This window comes from Callionymus lyra, chromosome 15 (genome assembly GCF_982586985.1).
Source record: "Callionymus lyra chromosome 15, fCalLyr1.hap1.1, whole genome shotgun sequence".
In the NCBI taxonomy this organism is placed as follows: domain Eukaryota; kingdom Metazoa; phylum Chordata; class Actinopteri; order Syngnathiformes; family Callionymidae; genus Callionymus; species Callionymus lyra.
In genome coordinates this window covers 16,281,391-16,302,438 of record NC_141832.1, presented here as the reverse complement: position 1 = coordinate 16,302,438, position 21,048 = coordinate 16,281,391, and the positions used below count along the sequence as shown (strand labels likewise).

The 21,048-nt window shown below is 40.0% G+C and overlaps 1 protein-coding gene across 2 annotated transcripts in view; it reads left to right on the top strand.

The window, feature by feature from the left end:
* Nucleotides 1-21,048, top strand: part of lmtka (lemur tail kinase 1 a) — a 30,783-nt gene that overhangs the window by 7,379 nt on the left and 2,356 nt on the right. The window contains exons 3-12 of one of the 2 annotated variants that reach the window (XM_087808749.1): nucleotides 9,028-9,161; nucleotides 11,747-11,888; nucleotides 16,304-16,383; nucleotides 16,612-16,730; nucleotides 16,815-16,902; nucleotides 16,970-17,103; nucleotides 17,351-17,435; nucleotides 17,521-17,642; nucleotides 17,838-17,987; nucleotides 18,071-21,005. In XM_087808749.1, the coding sequence (XP_087664875.1) occupies nucleotides 9,028-9,161; nucleotides 11,747-11,888; nucleotides 16,304-16,383; nucleotides 16,612-16,730; nucleotides 16,815-16,902; nucleotides 16,970-17,103; nucleotides 17,351-17,435; nucleotides 17,521-17,642; nucleotides 17,838-17,987; nucleotides 18,071-21,005 (3,989 nt within the window). Of the gene's footprint in view, nucleotides 1-9,027; nucleotides 9,162-11,746; nucleotides 11,889-15,682; nucleotides 16,160-16,303; nucleotides 16,384-16,611; nucleotides 16,731-16,814; nucleotides 16,903-16,969; nucleotides 17,104-17,350; nucleotides 17,436-17,520; nucleotides 17,643-17,837; nucleotides 17,988-18,070; nucleotides 21,006-21,048 lie in introns of those variants that run through there. The other variant, XM_087808750.1, reaches the window with a different exon arrangement.

Sequence of the window (21,048 nt, the reverse complement as noted above, 5' to 3'; positions counted from 1 at the left end):
CAGTGTCGGCAGATATGCGGACGCTGCACCGATCCGTGTTCGTGAAGAGAGAGCTAAGCCATAGGGTGAAGCTCTCCGTTTACCGGTTGCTCTACATCCCTACCCTTGTCACAAGTGACCGAAAGAACAAGGTTGCAGGTATCCCTGGTGAGGTGTTCAGGGCATGTCCCACTGGTAGGAGACGACTAGGTAGACCCATAACACATGGGAGAGACTATGTTTCTCAGCTGGTCTGGGAAAGCATTGGGGTCCCCCCTGGGAAGAGCTGAAGGATGTAGCTTGGGCCTCCATATTGAAACTGATGCCCCCGCGACCCGAACCCAGTTAGGCAGTAGAACTTTTTAATGAAAATAATTCCAATATTTACAAAATGAGTTTGATATTGTAATTTGTAATGATTCAGAAATATTGAAATTCAAAGCCTTATTTATATTTAAATGTTGGTATAATAGTGCAAACATATTCTTTAAAACTTAAGTAAAAAAAACACATTTAAAGTAGCATTTTAATATAAAATGACTTGAACAAAATATTAATATTCCAGGAGTACCATGGCACCTTTTGGGAACATTTGTTGAGAGCATAGAGGTCAGCCCCGCAAAATAAAATAATAATAATCAAATAATGGTAATAGATGTATTTGTTTGCTTGCTTGACATACCCTGCTGCCTATTTGTAATCCCCAAACCCAAAAAACTAATTTTGGGAAACTGTTCTTATCACATTTTTGAGAAATCACATGAAAGAAATCAAATAGATTTTGTGATTCACTCATTTTCACTCGTTAACAGATTTTTTTTTTTTTTAAGTAAACGTGATTGATATGAGCACAGGCTGATGTTACTTCAAAGAAAATACAAACTTTTTTCAAAATAAACACCTTCCAAAGGAAGTAATATTCAACAGAACAGAAGTTATATACATATTTTTCTTCTGTGTGGCCCAGTAACAAATGCCTCGTGTGATTACTTAGTTTTATTCCAAATGCCAAGATTAAATTCATAATTCTTTTGTCTATTAATGCCATTTTTCATGTCACTATATAAAGATAAAATATTATTTAAGAGAGTACAGTACCTTCAACAATTTATATGTAGTCATTCATCTTGAAAAAAGTGGCAGAAAGACTAACTCGTATAAACTTTTATGAACAATTCTAAAGCCACAAAATCAATCTATATGCAGATGACTCTTAGATATATAATTGTGATTGACATAGGGTTAAATGTTGACATAAAAGTATGATCTTAGCCTCACAGTTTAACATTTCATTATTGAATTTTGTGAAAAGGATAGTCATAAAAGCAAGAGAGAAAGTGGGAGTCAATTGCTCTCCAGTCAGCTATAGAGGATAAACACTCATCGCTCCATTTCTCCGTCCAACTGTCTGTTTGCCACAATGAGAACGGCTTTCGCTGCTTAACGGACTAATCCTTTTTTTTTCTCTCTCTACGATATGATGCGTCCAAATTGAACGAGATTCATCCAGAATGCGAGCGAAAACGGACAGAAATAAGCCATTACTTCAATCCTGCAGAGGGAGCTTTGTGTCCGCGAACGAGGCCATTGACGGAAGCAGTGACGAGGGAAATTTGGAGCCGAGTCTTAACGGCTCTCCGAGTGCAGCTTTGGATCCAGAAGTGTTGTTTAGTGGCTCGCTGTCACGTCGGAAAACGCTTTTGTTAGCCATCGCGGATCAGTCATCAAGCATCTTTTGTCCGCCCGTTTCTCAGACAGTGTGGGTCGACCGCATGACAAGCCTGTAATGATGATCCATGCTGGTCGTTTCACTCCCAATTAACGGCCCTTATCTCGGGATCTCCGCGGGGCCGCCGACATCTGCAGTCACTCAGCGGAGCAGAGGGATCGAGAGAGGGATGTGTGGAGGATGATTTTTGTTTATTGTCGTCCGTCATGTCGCGGCGGTTCCAGCTGCTGTCGCCTGTGACGAATGCGTGTCTTCACACTGGTCACGTACTCTAGATCGACGACAAGAAGAGACCGAACCTGACAATTTTTGTGGCATTTAGTCCAATATTCAATAGTAATTCAATTATAATTCTTCTCTACACTTAACTAATGTGATAACTTAACTCTCCTGACTCGCTCACATGTTTCAAATGTTGAAATCTTCCCTTTCAAGATGCATAAAGTTCCTCATCATGACCACGTTCTGAAATTATTACTTCATAAAGTTCTCCACCGTCTGAAATCTGGGCAAACGAGAGGTTACGAGAGCAGAGTCCATTATGACGTAACGATGGCTTCGCTCCTCCTCCAGCCGGCTGTAATCATGCCTGTCTTTGTTTATACAACAAGTCCCCTAAAGGTGGAGACTTCTGGGATTGATCATGTGCAGTAACAAACCTTTATGTTTGACCAATTGCAGCGGAGTGGTTATAGTTTAGAGTTTTTTACAAACGGACACATACTGATGAGTACGATAGAATGTCCGAGATCTATTTAAGACACACTTAAATCAACACATAAAATCACACAACTGTATCACAAAATATCACAATGATCTCTTGAACATATCATATTGTAACCTACGTATCAAGTTGTGTATCCTAAAGTGAGGTTTTTACCAATACTTTTTCATAATGATAGCTTTATTGTTAAGAGTTTTAGCTCAGTAAAACTCTTGCTTTGGCAGTGGGTCAGAGACGGTGGTTGCCTTGATTTCCATAAAGGCTGAACTAAATAATCATAATGCGTCATATTTATTGAGAGATTTTACCGAAAGAACTTTTCTTTTTAAGCTTCCAGGACGAGAGAAAACCGACAAAACTCTGATTTTTTCTCGCACGTTGCTAACACGGCAGCAATACTGATGGAAAATGACTCAGCTAATTCTTATTTACCTAACAGCTCATTGCGGCCGCAGCTAAATTCAGTCATCGTCGCGGAAAAACAAACTAAATGTCGCTGTCTTTGATAAGCAGATTGAATCAGAATATGTAACTTTTATCTTGAGCTACTGACGTACACATCTGGTAGCGATAATGAATCTCTGTAAAAACTGTATCAAAAGCCACCAAAGAGTTGTTTTTATGCTTCGGAGAGAAGTCGTTCATTGACAAGTGAAGCTTCTACTTCATGAATGTGAGGCACCACAGCTACGCCATTAGCAAAGCATCACATTCATTCGTAGAACCGAGGTTATGTTAGTTTAACCCGGGTTTCTACTTCGTGAATGCTCTGCCCTCCAGCATGGCTTCACTAATGGCGTGGCTGGAGGGCCTTGCGTTCATTCCTTTGATTTTCGTGACCCCCAAAACCACCTCACATAAGTTCATAGTCAAGTCAAATTTCTAACCTGACAGATATGCAACATATTAACACTAGGGGGAGCCATATACAAACATCTACAATGTACAGCATTGCATCTTCAATTAGCTTGAGTTACAATGAAGCACTTTTTTTGTTGTTAAATTGATGTTTGAAGTGACAAAATACAATTAATTCGCGACGAAGGCTTGTCCCGGGACTAAGATGGATCCGCTCTAAACCTGACCATCTCTACTGAAATTCGTCGTCGCCGCGAGATCGGATCTATCGCTGACCAGCTGCCCCCCCGGCGCTCAAAATAAACACTCCTCAACATCCATTTTTGTCTCTTGTGTAACTGATCGACTTTCCTTTCCCCCCCACTTCCACCAGCGCCTCCGAGATTGAATTTGAACATTCATTCAGGGGCCAGTGGTCGACGGTGGACAAAAAAAAGAGAAGCAAAGTGATATTAAAACCTTTGTACACCAACAGTTTAACTCAGACTTGAATCAAACACTGTATCTTGATTTTTACGCCCCTTTTTTTTTCACCCCCCTCCGAGCTCTTCCCGTCGTCCCCCTCGCTCACCCTCGCTCAAGACAAATTGATTGCAGTGGTGTGTAGAGTTTGGCGTCCTGCCCGCCCTGCAGCACTGTCATCGGTTAGTTCCCTGCATGTGCCGACCCCCGCCATCGTTCCACCGTCCACATATGAAAGGTCGGCAAATATTTGAAGATGAATTCACCTCCATCGGCTTCGAGTTATTCAATGAGGCCTCGATCACATCCAATTAAAACGCAATTCAAATATTTTTTTTACGAAAATATATATATATTTTTTAATATTCGAGCTAATTGGTATAAGAAATTAATGACCTTTTCAATATTTAGTCTTGATTTAATACTATAAGTGATCTTGTTTTTTAAAAAAAACGTTTCTTTCACTTTCAAAAGCAAATATTTTAATTAACTTCATTACTTTAACATGAGTACACAAAACTAAACGCCTTTTTTCAGAGTCATATTATAACTTTAAACTCATAATAATAAACGAACAAAGAATAAACAAAGAAATGATCACATCGTAGTAAAAATGTATTTCTTCTAGAAAGAAAAAGCAGCTTTAAAGTTTTATTTTTGAGTTATATGAGCTAATACTAAGAAATACATTTATCTTTTCGTGATGTATTTAAATAATAATAGACAGTATTCTTATTAATAATTTAAAGAAATTACTAAAAACATATTTAAATTGTGACAATTTTTTTGTTTTTTAAATAAAACGAAATAATAAATACATTTTTTGGATTAAGATTTTAATGACATTGGTTGTAAAAGATTATACTGAGAAATTACAATACATGTTTTCTAACATATACTTTTTTGTTATTGTTTATTTTCCTTTTTTTTGTTTTAAAATATATGAAAATAAACCAAACAATTTGCAGGTTTTTAAGTTTAATTAAATTACATTTATAAAAAAAAATCCTTCAAAGACACCAAACCAATACAATATATTCACATTATATCAAGTCAATAAGCAAGAATTAAAACAGCAAATGTTATTTTATATCCGAATAAAAGTTTCATTTTGCACTATTAATTACAATTTAAAAGAAGCAGATTTATGTTGATATTTTTACTGTAAAAATACTCTTTAATTAAATAATGTGAGGAATTAGAAAAATAACACATCTTACGTTATAAATAGAAATAATAAAGATACAATTATGTCTGAATAAAATATGAATACGCCACAAACTATTTAATAAGTTCATAGAAAAGAGCAAGTTATAAAAAAAAGACCATTTTTCTTTTTATATATTAGATAAACTATATTTAATCTTGGTTTTTGTTTCTATTTCTGTAAGACAGTAGACAGAAGCACTAGTTACATAAACATAGAATTCATTGTCATCTTCATGCTCATAACTTCTCTGGTGTGTTAGAGCGCACCCTAGAGGACACGTCGACCAGAGTCAGTCTCCAGTTACCAGGGAAACATCCTTCAGGTCTAAACCCTCTTCAGAGCTGCAGATGTTAACCAGTTGTTTCCTCAGAGTCAGATCAGGTCCAGGTGGATGTTGAACACTGGGGTCACCATCAGGTCTGCAGATGCTCGGCCAGGTTTAGATGCAACAGAAGCTCACGATGCTTTATTTATGACTCATCAGCCTCACGTTTCCCATCCTCGGCTCCACATGTGAACAGAATCCCTGCTCTGACTCCGCCTGAGCATCGTTTTCCTGCCTCAGTCTCTGGACTTATTCTCTATAAATACAAATCATTATATAATGAAGTTTTTTTTGATTAAATATAAAAAAAAAAACCCACATGATTATCTAAAAATAAAACAAAATTCATGGCTTTGACTACCATACATGTGTTTATTTTGAAAGCACTTTGATTGTATAAGAAGTATTGTCGAAGTAAAATGTTAATTATCTTTTTTTAAAGTATTAATTTGTAATAAATGTTTTGCTTGTATACTTTAATTCTGAACTGTTACTTTAAAATACACATTAAGCTAATAAAGAAGCTAAGCTTAAGAATGTTTATTCTTGATTTTTTTAACAAGTGATTTTGTCAATAATAATAATAATAATAAAAAAATGAATTATTAAATTAGAAATAAAAATTTACATTTACTATGGGAGAAATTGTAAACCAATATAATATATAGACATTAGGAAAAAAAGTTTATTTTAATTCAATGCAATTTAAAATAAGCACATTAATGTTGGAAATATGGAAGACATCTGATATTTTACTGTATGTACTGAGTGTATTACCTCATAAAACTAAATAATGTGTTGACAAAATAAATGGTGTTTTATAACATACATCTTATTTCATAAATACAAAGACGATACAATAATTTCTGAATAAAGACCAGAAACATTAAAATATTCTTGTTAAATTTAAAAAAAGTGTTTTATGTCCAAGAAAATGAAAGGATTTACAGTATTTTTGTCAGATGAAATATATAGTAAAATAAAGAAGCCAATGTGTAGCTATTATAACATTAAATCCTATAAAGTATTTCAATAATTAAAAAATCTTAAAAAAGAAAAATATTACAAAAAGCAAAAAATATTGAATATGTGGTTTTACGTTTTGACTTGAATTTAACTTTATCAACATCTTGTCTGAGCACATTGTGAAAATAGACACATTTGTGGAGGTGATCATGTGAGTTTCCTCTCCCTGGAGGAGAACATTTTTCATAAAGACAAAGTAGAAACTGCCCTGAAGAGACACATTTTCATTTAGTGGCTTGAAATATTCATGTAGGACCCGGAGTGATCGCCTGAATGAAAAGTTTAATCGTCTGTTTTGATATATTCGATGGTTTAAAGCGACAAAGGGATGGATTGTAATCGACACCGCGAACAGGAACCTGCGTCATCCACCGACCGAAATATCGTATGACGACGACCACATGTATGTTCATCTGTCCTTGACTCGTCCTGGGATTTAGCCGAAGTCATCACTTTGTGTGACAGTGACTCCCTGACGTCGCTCTTTCGTTCACTCGTCCGAACAAACGCTTCTTTGAATCCACGTGAAAATATTAAAAGTACGACACAAGATATTAGTAAGTCAAGGTTATTTGTAAAGTGCCTTTCTAGACAGATGCAATAAATGATCAGAGAAAGAAGAAAAACTGCGACAGCTGTCATGATATTGGTTGTGAAAGAAGAATATTATACAGAGAAATACTGTATACGTTTTCTAAAAATACTTTGTGTGTTTTTTTTTCTTATAAAACATAAAAAAACCCCACAATATCCAGGCTTTGACTGTAGGTTACATATTAAAATGTTTATTTTTTTTACATATGCAGTTTTTTAATAAATATAAATACTATTTAAAACATTCTCTTAAACTTTTAATTCTAATTTTCGACTGTAGATTTAAGGAGAGTACTTTTTTTCTTCCTCTGTTCGTACAAAAATGTAATAAAGGGACAGTAAAAATAAAAATAATGGAGTTGAAGGTATTGTCGCTAACTAATGCTAACTGCTGCTAGTACATACAATACATAAAATCAATTATTTAATCACAAGAATAAATCATGATTTCATGCGACTTTGATACGGAAAATTAATTTTTAATCACCTTTTTTCGTTGTCAAAATTGATTCCTTCAACCTTTTTTTAAGTAGATTAAAATTCACATTTTATTTTCTTTATTATTAAGTTCCTCGACAGGATCTTTGCCACAACAGTCATAACATTACGTGATTAAAGTCGGATGTTTTCTGTGATGAAAGACGTAAATATCACATCTTTCAATCTTGTACCGTAACGGGATTAAAGTCCAAGTACTTATTAGAATGCTGCGTGCTAGTTAGCTTAGCATTCTTCCGTCTCGTCATGGAGGTTTCGTACAAGGTTGACGACCCTTTCTTTAGTTTTGAACTGTGATGGAACTTAGCCCTGTAATGGCGGCGAACATACCTCGTCATTTTTGTTTTTGTCGCTAACTTCAATGCTAACTTCTGCTAGCAACACTAGCACCATATGTACAAACCAGCCTACGAACAATCCACTGAAATAACTTAAGTTTCATGTGACTTGTACAAAAAAAGTGGTTATTTTTGTCACTAACTTAAATTCTAACTCCTGCTAGCAACACTCGCACGAAATGTATAAACCAGCAAACAATCAAACCACTGAAATAAATTAAGTTTCATCTGAGTTGATGAGAAAATGTGGTTTTCATTAGACATGTTTCAGCTTTTCTGAATTTGATAAGATTGTTCTACATCCAATAAAGCTTATCAATGTTCTTGCTTCTTTAATAAATATAAATAATACTTCAAAATACCTTTTTCTCGACATCAAAAAGGTTTTAATTATCATTTTGATGGTTAATTCTAGGTTATTGCCGTTTAATATAGTTTATCTGTCTGCCTATTGGTATAAAACTTGTTTAAATAAAGCTAAATTCTTAGCTAACTTAAATGCTAACTCCTGCTAGCAACACTAGCACGAAACGTATAAACCAGCATACAATCAAACTACTGAAATAACATTTAGTTTCATCTGACTTTGATGAGAAAATGTGTTTTTTATTTGACATGTTTCAGCTTTTCTGAATTTGACGATCCAAAAATAGCTTCTTAATTTTCTTGCTGATACAATAAATACAAGTAATACTTGAAAGTACTTTTTGTCCGCATTTTTTAACATCGTCATTTTCATGCTTAATGCTTGTTTAATGCTACGTTTAATATAATTACCTCCCCCAAGGAGGGTAAGTCTTTGAGTCCATATGTTGACCTGTTGGTATAAAACTTCGAAAGTTTTTGTTGTAGTTCTTCCTGTCGCTAACTTAAATGCTAACTCCTGCTAGCAATACTAGCAAGAAGTTAACAACGTGATTGTTTTAAATCTTAATTTTTCCTCGGTGCTATGCTGCACATTTCCTCACCTCTAGCCGGTCATAATGTAACGGTCGCTCTGGTGTTTGTATATCGTGTTACGGACGTTTGAACAAAGATCACACTTGTGTTCACTGATCTGCAAAAACACTCGAGTCAAGTACATTTTGTTTTGTTGCTTGACGACAAATAAAAATCTCATTATGGACGTGATTAATAAAGCGGCTTGTTTACATGTAAATAAATTAATCCGCTGCCGCTTTAATTAAACCCTCGAGTCTTTGTAGAAGGATTGTTTCCCTTCAGCGGTTATCGAGTAAACATTGTGTTTGTGAGGCGATGACTCACTTCCTGTTGCTGTTGCAGATGGAGCTCCGCTGAGCGAGCTGTCGTGGCCTTCGTCTCTGGCCGTGGTGGCCGTCTCCTTCTCCGGCCTCTTCACCTTCGTCTTCCTCATGCTGGCCTGCCTCTGCTGCAAGAAGGGGGACATCGGGTTCAAGGTGAGCGCGCCGCCGCCCCCTGCTGGGCAGGAGTAGACGCAAAGGGGTTGACGACCTAAACTTTAACGTTAAACAAATCATTTCCTAAATATCTTGTACGATTATCGCACATTTATACAGTCATTTAGTTCACGAACCAACCACAATTCCCGATAAATTTGGCATCACAGTGTTAAAAGTCATATCGTCAAACTTCAAACTTCGTATATATATTTCGGCCAAATTCTACATCACGATATTTGCGCCAAACGTCGTAATTTGACGTCGTAATAGTCGAGGTTACATTTTATGACTTCAAAATATTACACGACTTGATAACTGTAGCGTTACGAGAATGAAGCTCAAATGTTAGCCACGAGTCATTGTGCTACGTAGGTTTGCATTCTTCGTCCGAGAACAGGCGTTTCGTCGTAGAAGTTTCTTACCAGCGTGACGACTCCTTCTCGCCTCTCGGAGGAAGAGACTTCCGACTGACCGACTAGTCTCCCGAACTCAACATTAGACCATAATCAGCTAGCGGGTTAGCATCTAGCATGCGGCTAGCTGTATCAACATTTGCAGGAACAGGCCGGAAAATACAGTGTGATACTTTCACTTTTAATCTCGTAATCTCAACATTTATATTTTCACATAATAATAGCAACAATTTGTCCTTTTACGCATTTATGCTTACTTAAAAATATATATATTAAAATAAATAAAGACACACAAGACTAAAGATGATTTAAAAATCAGGTTTTTGCTCGACATGCAACTTTAAAATTGTATAATATATATATATATATATATATAAACTATATATTTAACCTCGATTGGTAAAGCTATATTGAGCTACAATCAAGACCAGGGGTCGACAATTACACTTCCTCAGGGGCCACATTTTATTCTGTCGTCAAAGTCTATCAAAAGGAAGGAATGATTGAAAAGAACTTTGTTATTAAACATTACTGTTGTATATATTTAATTATATATACAATTGCTTTTTAAAAGTGTGATATAAAAACAGTTTTTCAAAATAAACACACTTTTTGTAATATTATTTTTCAGGGACATACTGTACATATTTACAAAGGAATATAGGGGAAAAAAAACAACTTTCTCAGATAATAAGAAATAAATAATAGTAAATACAATTTAAATAATTTACAAAGGTAAATCATTTCTACATTTCTAAAGTATTATCATTTTATTTTGACACAATTAGGTCTGGGATTAAAGTAAAGTTACATCTAATCTAATTATTCTTAAAAAAACGTACGTAATATTTGTTTCTCTTTAAAATATTTTTGCGACCACTGAGGCAAAAATGTAACATCATTAAACCTGTTTTGAAAAAAGAACTGAAGGAAGAAACGATTTGAAGTCAACAAATATTCATGTTGTTGTAGTAAAAGTGCAGCGTCTTCAAAAACTCTGGCTGTGTTTCTAAAGTGCTTCTTCATTGTCCTGCATCACGAGCGTGAGGTGGAGAATTAAGTGCTTGCTATAGTGAAGACTCTCTGGAGAGCAACTGCATGACTGACTCACACTTCGCACTGTGGTGGACACACACTCGCCTTTGTCCTGCAGTATTTCCACTTAATAAATGCTCTGCAGGCGCCTCTTCTCATTGGCTGCTGGCGTTTTTTAAACGACGCTTTTTGAGAACAAACGCGACCTCTAGCGGTGACCACAAGACATGTGTTTGTTTTTACGTCCAAGTATTTCAGTTAAATCGGTTGAATTTAACAAATGTTGAAACATAAAACAAAAAATTGATTGAAATATTGATGTATTAAATTATGTATTTATTTCAATAAAATAATCATTTTTTTGTTTACCATTTAATATATTTTTTAAGTGAATTCCATATAAAGACATTAAATTTGTTTTTTAAAGTAATAAAAACATGTAGAAAATACATACTTTCAAAATTAATTGATTTATTTTAAACAGAAGATTTAAATTCTAATAATTTTCCAATAATTGTTAAACGAAGATTCTAAATCCAATATATATATTTTAATTTGCAGCCTTTAAAATTCAATATAAAACCGTATTACTTACTAACTTATAGACAATTAATATTGAATAGGATTGATATTGATTTATAGAAAATACTTTATTTGAGTCAGAATATCAAACTATTAGAAACTACAAATAAAAATGAATAAAACCGATTCGAGCAGTATAACTATTGTTATTTAATTAATGAAAAAGAAACAAAAGAACAATACTTCAAAAAACACAGTTAAATAAAAATGGTTGAATATTCTGATGACCCTGATATACTTCAATTATTATTGATAAAACCTTAAGAAATACGGTAATAATATCGAGAGAAATTAGAACCAGCAGGGGGCGATAAAGAGTTTTAAAGTGTTCGGAAAAATTTTACAAAAAAAAACATGTATTTCGGGATTTGAAGATACTTTATCAAGTCAAAATCATTTTTAAATCCAAGTTGTGTGTTCATGTTGAAGCAGGATCACGCATGAGCGAAGCATGAGTGAAGCATGAGTGAAGCATGTGCAGGTCGACGCCCCAACAGGCCCATCATTGTCTCCCACTGACCGGCGATGACTAATCCTGTGTCCTCGCACCAGGAGTTCGACAACACGGAGGGAGACGAGTACCAGGCGGATCTCTCGGTTCTGGCCTCGCCCAACTCCCAGAACGGCCCGGAGGTCTACATCCTCCCCCTCACCGAGGTCTCCCTGCCCGTAGCCAAGCAGCCCGGGAGATCCAGTAAGAACCACATGACCCCCCGTCTGGTCACATGACCTGCCTGATGAAGTCTTGGATTGTATCGATTGTAAATCAGACGCCTTAACTTTTATACTTTTTATTTAAAAATAACTTTTCACATATAGTTAACTTAAAAAATAGGTCATTTAATCGTAAAATATTAAAATTATTATTTAGTTTTTTACATTAAGCCGACTCAAAAAGATGAAAAATAATCGACACATCTTTTTATATTTATGTACAAAATGTACAAACAAAGAAAAGCACAACAACATTTTCTTACATTTAATTTTTTTGTTACAAAAAGCTCACAACCAGATCAACTTATAACTAACTAACTAACTTAACTTATTTTTTATATTTCTGTACCAAATTTTCATAGTAACAATAAAAATCTATACAAAAAATTACGGTTAGAAAAACCCCCAAAACAAAATGATGTAACATTATGTTACAAAATTATAATTTATAATTATATTTTAAATAATAAACTAACTCTAAAACCAGAAGATTGACTGTTGCCCCTTTGGATTTTGTACAAATGTAGTAAAAACTAACAAAAAACGGTGAAAAAAACAAAAAAAAACTTTTTCAACATTAATAACAAAAAAATCCAGAAGATCTGGAATCGTTTTTTAAAACAATTTGTAAACAAAATTAATAGTTAAAAAAAAGAAACGAAAACAATCACAAAAAATAATTTAAATAATTAAAAAAATAAAATAAATTACATTTATGATTATTATTTATTTAACCTGAAGATGAACTACTCACCTTTTTATAATTTCGTACGAAATACATATATATTTTTTTTTAATGGAAATCTTGAAACTGGAATTAAAAGAACCGTCAAATAATTTATAGAGAATCATTGTGTAAAAATTGATATTTAAAGGTTTGCAGTCAAATAAAAAAAACACAGTTACTGAACAGATTCTTAAAAACTTGAGATGATTCTGATTTTGTTGAAAATAGTTTAACATTTTTAAATAATTCATTTTTAATGCATCACCATCTTTGGTCTTTCAAATGAGATAAAATTACATTTTAATGCAAATAAGGTTTGATAAAAATATATTGTTGTAATATATAACAATAGAGCTAAGGCTTAATTTTGACGAAATAAAAAACTCAAATATTTAGTTTAACAAATAGACGTGTAAAGAATGACTCCAGTGTTTTCTGAAGAAAATTGAATTTGCTCACATATCACTGAATCCTGCTGACTTGCTAATCCAATCGCACGTATTGTTCACCAACTCTCTCGCCTCCGACACGATCCCACGTGTCGTCCTCCACGTACGTAAATGTCATGTTTACATCTCTGGCGCCCCCACCCTCTTGCACCCGGGACAGACATCTGTCTGTTGTGTAACAGAGTTAAAATTCCACCTACTGCGGAGCCGAGAGGCATATTGTGTGAGAAAAGCCGCTGGAGAGGGAAGAGTGAACAGTTTAGCAGTTTGTTTTTAGTGTTGAATATTTGATGGTACCCTGAGTTTATTTTCGTGTGTCCAGGCTTTAGACCTTTTCGTTGCGCAGATGGTGGAGAAAAGTTGGAGCTATTTTAGAAATGAGACGGTGGAGTCGGATGAAAAGTTTGTGTCCAGTCAGCGATTTTAAACTTTCTTTTACAACTCAAAACAGTCTCCTCGCCGTCAGCCAAGCGTGGTCACGCCGAGGACAAAGGTGTTGGTGAAGCGACAGCTTGTCAAGCCTTGAATTGGCAACTCTTGCTCAGCCGTTAACCCTTGTGTTGTCTCTGGGTCAAGATGAACAACCTCCATCACTTGCATATGTATTTATTGACCCAGAGACAACACAAGGGATACCACAAACACATGTGTTTTCCGGCCTTCAGGTCACCTAGACCCAAAGACAACAGAAGGGATACCACAACACGTTTGTTTTCTGGCCTTTGGGTCAGCTTGACCCAGAGACAAAACAAGGGATACCATAAACTCATTTGTTTTCTGGCCTTTCGGGTCACCTTGACCCAGAGACAACACAAGGGATACCACAAACTCATTTGTTTTCTGGCCTTTCGGGTCACCTTGACCCAGAGACAACACAAGGGATACCACAAACTCATTTGTTTTCTGGCTTTCGGGTCACCTTGACCCAGAGACAACACAAGGGATACCATAAACTCATTTGTTTTCTGGCCTTTCGGGTCACTTTGACCCAGAGACAACACAAGGGATACCACAAACTCATTTGTTTTCTGGCTTTCGGGTCACCTTGACCCAGAGACAGCACAAGGATACCACAAACACATTTGTTTTTCTGGCCTTTCAGGTCACCTTGACCTAGAGACAACACAGGGGATACCCGAAACACATTCGTTTTCGGGCCTTAGGGTCACCTTGACCTAGAGACAACACAAGGGATGGGGTTAAAAACTAAGTAAGTAAGTAATTTATATTTATAGAGCGTCACAAAGCACTTAAACGATAAAAAAAAGTACTCAAAAGATATACTAAAAAGATCAAGATAACACCAAGAAAAATACAAGTCCCAGATGATCAGGGAAAAGCCTGAACAAATAAAAACGTCTTAAGATGTTTCTTGAAGGAGTCAGTAGATCCATCAAGCACAAAGAGAGAGGAAGGGTGGAATCAAGTACGGCAAAAACAATAAAGGACCCAGAACAGAACCTTGAAGGACTCCACACAAACTAGGCACCATTAGGGTCTTCTTTCTTAAATAGCGGCATTTCCTGTACACCCTTCTAGTTGAATGCTAGGTCCACAAACAAACTGGTGTTTTTTTAACAAATTAGCGGAGATTAGTACTAGATTGATCCACTATCAGTAGATAAAAAGCCCAGACCAGTGCCATCAATTGTACACATGACCACTTATGGTTGGCATCTTTCGATGTACCAGTTCATCTCAGTTGGACTCATGGATCAGACAAATTAGTGAAAATAAAAAATGAATTCTTCTGACGTATCAACGAGGGACACAACATGCTCACGAACTGCGTCATCGAATCCTCCCGGCGTCACTATGAGGACACTCACGCACCTCGAATGATACGACTCGCTGAACAAAACTGTACCCCAGGGGTTAGGCAAAGTTTTAAAACCCACCGACGGATGTTTAATTCATCAGAGCGAGCGTGTAAAACAATCGTCTCCGTCCATCTCAGCCGGCCATTATCCCGGGGAATGTCATGAGTGGGACTGGAATGCTCACTCACACATTTCTTCCCGCTCGGAATAATGGCCCGTTTCTTAATTTTACGCCCCGAGGGGAGGGTGTTTCGGTGGACGGCACTCTGGAGATTTGCGGTGATGAAGTGCCGGATTGTTGTCGCTGTGACAACCTCTGCTCAGCGGTTCCAGCGGTGAATGGGGCCCGTTTGTTGTGTTGCGCTGGTGCGTCGCGTACCAGGAGAGACGGGCGTGAGCGACGAGGACAATGGCGCCGATTTAGTCTCCGCTCGGGCAGTGGGTCAGCATAATGCGGGGCGCAGAAATTTCAGCACCAGCAGAGGTTTGGCATAATGGCCTAGAAGACAGTGGAGAGTCTGTGGTGGGATGAGGAGAGACAGGGGGCGGGGGGGCGGTGGCATGTACCATAAAGTGTGGAGGGGGAGAGAACCTCAAGATAAAGATCGGAGGATGACAGAGGTCTTTTTCTGCGATCGACAGAGTGGCGTTTGTGTCCGGTTTTTGGTGGAAGAATGCCGGTGTCCAGGGTGACGGCGATAAGGGGGTGGGGTCACTCGGTGGGCCTTATGTCACCCCCCGGGTGTCTTGAAGCGACAGACGGATCCTGCGCGTCAAACGGGGAGCAGCCGATGGTCAAGTCGGGACAACCTGCTGGCACGAATTCCAATCCTTGCGAGTCTGCTATAGATTTCGGTATAGGTTCTAGGAGGGTGGTGAGGGGGGACGACGACTCTGGTGTTTGCTTGACAGCTGGACGGGGACAGTATGTGTGTTTGTGTACGTCGCAGTTGGAGGATGAGCGCGGCGAAGACGGGGAAGAGCTTGTTCAGCTGCGCGAGGGCTCGGAGGGTTAAATCCTCCCACAAACGGCGACTGTGGGTTTCTTTCTCACAAACACACAATGAATCCAAGACGCCCGGGGGTCGGGGTTAGGGCCGGCGGCGGCGGCGGCGGCGGCTCTCGGTTCTCACACTCCGGGCGAGTACTTCAGCTCTATGCAGGACTGGGTGGGGACTCAGTCGCTCTCACGGCGCTCAGAGTGGCGGGCCTTCGTCCTTCGTCGCGTCTTTCCAAAGCATGAGGATCCGCGGAGGTATTGGCTTTTTGATGTCCTGCTTTTGTCGCGTCTTTTAAGATCCTGTCATCCAGTACATTTATAGTGTCTCTTGGTGTACTTTAGAAGTGTCTTCATCTAACCGCTTTTCTTTACCAACTATTTTTAATATTTATTTTCCAGTCCAGCTGCTGAAGTCGTCAGACCTCGGGCGCCATAGTCTTCTCTACCTGAAGGACATCGGACATGGATGGTTTGGGAAGGTAAAAGAAACATAAACAGTTGGTTTGCTACATGTTTTTCTGGATAAAAAAATATACATAAATAATCTTTTTGTTAATGATCAGATAGTGGATTTAAAACCCATGTCGGCCACATAAATCGACGTGATTTTGTTGCGCAGATTTATTTCACCAAAGTACAATTGTGCGTACTGTATCCTCATAGTTGTCTATTATAAATGTCATATAACCATTTTTTTTGTATGGCAGGTTCTGATTGGGGAGGTCAACATGGGCCTCAGTACCACCCAGGTGGTGGTAAAGGAGCTGAAGGCTAGCGCCAGTGTCCAGGAGCAGATGCAGTTTCTGGAGGAAGTCCAGCCCTACAGGTCAGTGCACCAGAACACACCACACACACACACAAACACATGTGTGTGCGTCGCCTACAGTGGACAATGTGTTTTCTTATGCAGGACGTTGCAGCACCCGGCGCTCCTGCAGTGTCTGTCCCAGTGCTCAGAGGTCACTCCCTATCTGCTGGTCATGGAGTTTTGTCCTCTGGTGAGCATCTTTTGATCCTCCTCTCAATAGTCCTACACAAGCTTATTTTTTCAAAAATCTCCATCAGGGTGACTTGAAGAGTTATCTGAGCGGCTGCAGGTCGACGGACTCGGACGCCCCCGACCCGCTGCTTCTTCAGAGAATGGCCTGTGACATCGCTTCGGGGTTGCAACACCTCCACAAGAATAACTTCATACACAAGTGAGCTGCTCTTGTTTTTTGCCTCGCTCGATGAATGAGATCAAGGGCGCCCCCTGCTGGTCGCTCTCTTGCAACAACATCCTGGTGCTGCCCGAGTGTACGTCAGAAACTCCAGCATCAGTGATTTTGTTGCAAGAGGTGAACCTCGAATCACCACGAAGACGACGAAAAAGCGAATTGGCTGACAAGCCAACTTCTTGATTACGTATAATTTATATTTATAAACATCGTTCCTGTGCGCCGACAGCGACCTGGCCCTGCGGAACTGCCTGCTCACGTCAGAGATGGCGGTGAAGATCGGAGACTACGGACTTTCTCACAGTCGATACAAGGTCAGTGGCTGAATCTTTACCGTTCTGGGTTTGACTGAAGACGCGAGTGCACATGTTTTTAACACCCGTTTCTGCCGCCCCTAAGGAGGACTATTACGTGACCCCTGACCAGATCTGGGTGCCCCTGCGCTGGATCGCACCTGAACTTATTGATGAAGTTCACGGAAACTTGCTGCTTGTCGACCAAACTAAATCCAGCAACATCTGGTATCAGTTTTAGAAAGCATCTCACTACATCCATGAATTAATGTATTATTTCTACTTGTACTTGCATGTAAAAAACATCCATAAGAAGACACTTACTTTTGTTGTAAAACATTCAATCATTTCATGTTCAAAAAATGTCATTGCGGTGGAGAAATTGTTTCTCTGAGGCTACGGCTTCTGTTTCCGTCGTTCCAGGTCATTGGGGGTGACGGTCTGGGAGCTGTTCGAGCTGGGAAACCAGCCCTACAGACTCTATTCGGACAGACAGGTTCTGACGTATGCCGTGAAGGAGCAGCAGCTCAAACTCCCGAAACCCCAGATCCAATTCCCACTGGTGGAGCGATGGTGAGTGATGCGCTGACGGAATGGAAGGAGAGAGTTGAATCTAAAGAATCGTTTGACTAGTCTGGACTTGAATGTCTGCACAGGTACGAGGTGATGCAGTTCTGCTGGCTTCAGCCAGAGCTCCGTCCCAGCAGTGAGGAAGTTCACCTGCTGGTTACGTACTTGTGTGCCAAAGGCTCCAGCGAGGCAGAGGAGGACTTCGAACAGCGCTGGAACACTTTGAAACCCAACCTGCTTGGCAGCACTTCGCATACGTCCCTCATCCTGACCCCTACAACCGCATCCTCTGATGGCACAAAGCGAGCGTCGGCAGGGGAGCGGGCCTCCTCTGCCTCGTCCTCCTTTCCCCTGCTGGACCACTTCTCAGACAGCTACCAGTCCGACACCGGTGACGACCTGCTGACCGTCACAGAGACGAGTCATGGCCTTAACTTTGAGTACAAATGGGAGGAAGCCCGAGCTGAGCAACCGTACTGTTCGTCCTCTACAAGTGGGCCTCTGGGCCAGGGGAACCCATATTATCAGGACATCTACTACTCCAGCAAAGGAAGTCCCTCTGAGGGTTGCAATGGTGGAAGCCTGAGCTCAAGTATTTCCCCATCCTACTATCAACCCGAACATCCAAGTGTGGTCCCAGTATTGAGTGCTCACAGCCCTTCAGTCAACAGTGAGTACTACATCCGAATAGAAGAAACAGCAGACTGCAACATCAACATGGACAACATGGACGACAGTCCAGCTAATCACGCTAGCAACAGCAGGCCGTCCTTTGAGAGTACCACACAACCGATTGCCTATTGGTCGACCGCTAACAACGCTCAAGCTACTTCCTATGACTCAGACACAAGCCCAATCGTCCACCTAACCGTGTCCAGACGGTCGTCTAACACCAGCCAAACTAAGCTAAGCCACCCCCCCAACAACACTTCCTACCATCACTGTGAACTCCAGTGCAGACCACATCAATCGAACAGGGAGTCATCACCAGCAAGCTCTTTAGAAATTCCAAGTTCCTCACAAGCAGTTAGCAGTCCAAGTTTAGGATTCTGCGACCCGTACCTAGAAGCAGGCACCAGTGACGTCTGCGGTGACAAAATCATCAACCACGTTAGTATCGAGTTGGGGTCGGACGAAGGCCTGCTGGTGGGCCAGAGCGAAGAAGAAAGCCTCTTTGAAGAAGTCCCCAACTGGACCTCAAACCATTCGGCGAACAACAACATCCTGAGCTTCGACAGCCAGCATAACGACAATGGCTACATGGACCTTCATTACAACTCAAGAGATATGTGGTCTTTAACCAAAGCAACCACGAAAACATTCCTCAATATTAGGTCGTCTGGTGTGGTACAGGCAGACGAAGGGTTGTTTAGTGCAAATCCTTCGGAATCTGGCTCATACGTTTACTTATGTCCCAAAGAAAGAGAGACAGCAGCAAACAAAGTTCCTATCCAGAACTCAACTATGAGGCAAGAGGGGAAGCTGGAGGGAAAATGTGAAAACCTTTTGTTATTTAGAGGTGAGAGATTTTACTCAGAGCCTAAAATGATACCAGAGATGTGCCATGCTAACTCTGAGCCCCAAGACCCGGTGTCTACCGATTTAAAAGACAAACAGCTATCTTATCAAATGACCTCAGGGAAACCGAGGGTGGAGGACCCTGGTTTCGTGACGAAAGGGATTGGCCTTAGGGATCTCGGCATCTGCAGCGAGGATGAAGATGACGACATTGCAGATATAACCTCTGGTTTATTTGCGGATTTCCACCTCGACTTTGCAGAGGAGGAGGAGCTGAGCCCCCTTAAAAAACTGGGGTGCACGGAAGGCCTCACCTTGGAGAGCCCGAGTGACCAAGCCTTTAGTCCTGATCCATTTCCAATTCTACCCAAATCCCTTGACAGCGGCTACGATACGGAGAACAATGCGTCTCCCGAGTTTATCTTCAGAGAGTTTGAGGATTTTCAGGAAAGTTACGGTAGTCAGACCCTCGAAGAAGAAAGCGGGACCCTCCAACACATCCGTCTGACTCAAGGATTTTCCAAAAGAGCCACCGAGCTTAAGTTGACAGGTAAGACGGACAAGAACCCGTACAGGGACTCCGCGTATTTCTCTGAATCAGAGAATGAGAAAACACCGCGAGAGGAAGGGACGAGATTTTTCGCGGGTGAAAGTGACGTTAACGCCGAGCAATACGCAGTAACAAGTACAAAACAGGTGAAGATGTGTCACACCTGGGAGGGGGATCAGAGTTCCTACTGTCTAGGTTCTGTTCCCGAGCTGTCCATGCTGGCGCCGTTCCCTGCACAGATGGGTGGCTGCCTCACAAAGGAGTCTGCCCCCGCTGAGGGCAATCTGGACCTGGAGACGGAACACTCAGGAGATGAGCAGTGCACAGAGCTTAGCTTCTCTGGCGAGTCTGAACAAGCGACTCAAGAGGCCTCGGTCAACTATGAGGACGGTAACAGAGGGGACAACTGCTATGGTGGCGGGTACTCGTCCTCCGACTCGACCCAGGACGACTACAAGGACGAACACGGGGAACGATCCACAGAGGAGGAGGAGATTCCAGAATTCAACCAGGAAGAGACGGAAGATCGAGGGAAGAGTCTGATCAACGGAGAGGACTTTGAGGACATCGATGCCGAAGAGTGCGACTCTCAAGAGAGCTTGTGCGAAGTGTCCAACGGAAACGTGGACCTATCGTCGTCGTCGTCGTTGTTGGAGCTGTGCGGGGAAAATGTCCGGGCTCCACTGGAGGAGGCGGAAGATGAAGACGACTCGGACGACAGCGAGTCCGATGAGGAGATGAGGATTTACAACATCCAAGAGGAGGAGAGCGAGGAGAGCGAGGAGGAATTGAGCATGGTGCCCGTGGTGGTGAGCGACTGCAGCGGTTCCTCGCACCTGCGCAGCCTCCTGAAGATGCCGTCAGTGATCACGCAGTCATTCTGCGAAGAACTGGAGAAGAAGAAGAAAGCCGTCTCCTTCTTTGATGATGTTACCGTGTTCCTCTTTGACCAGGTAAGGAACGTGCGTTTGTGTTTGCATTAGCATAGATTTGATC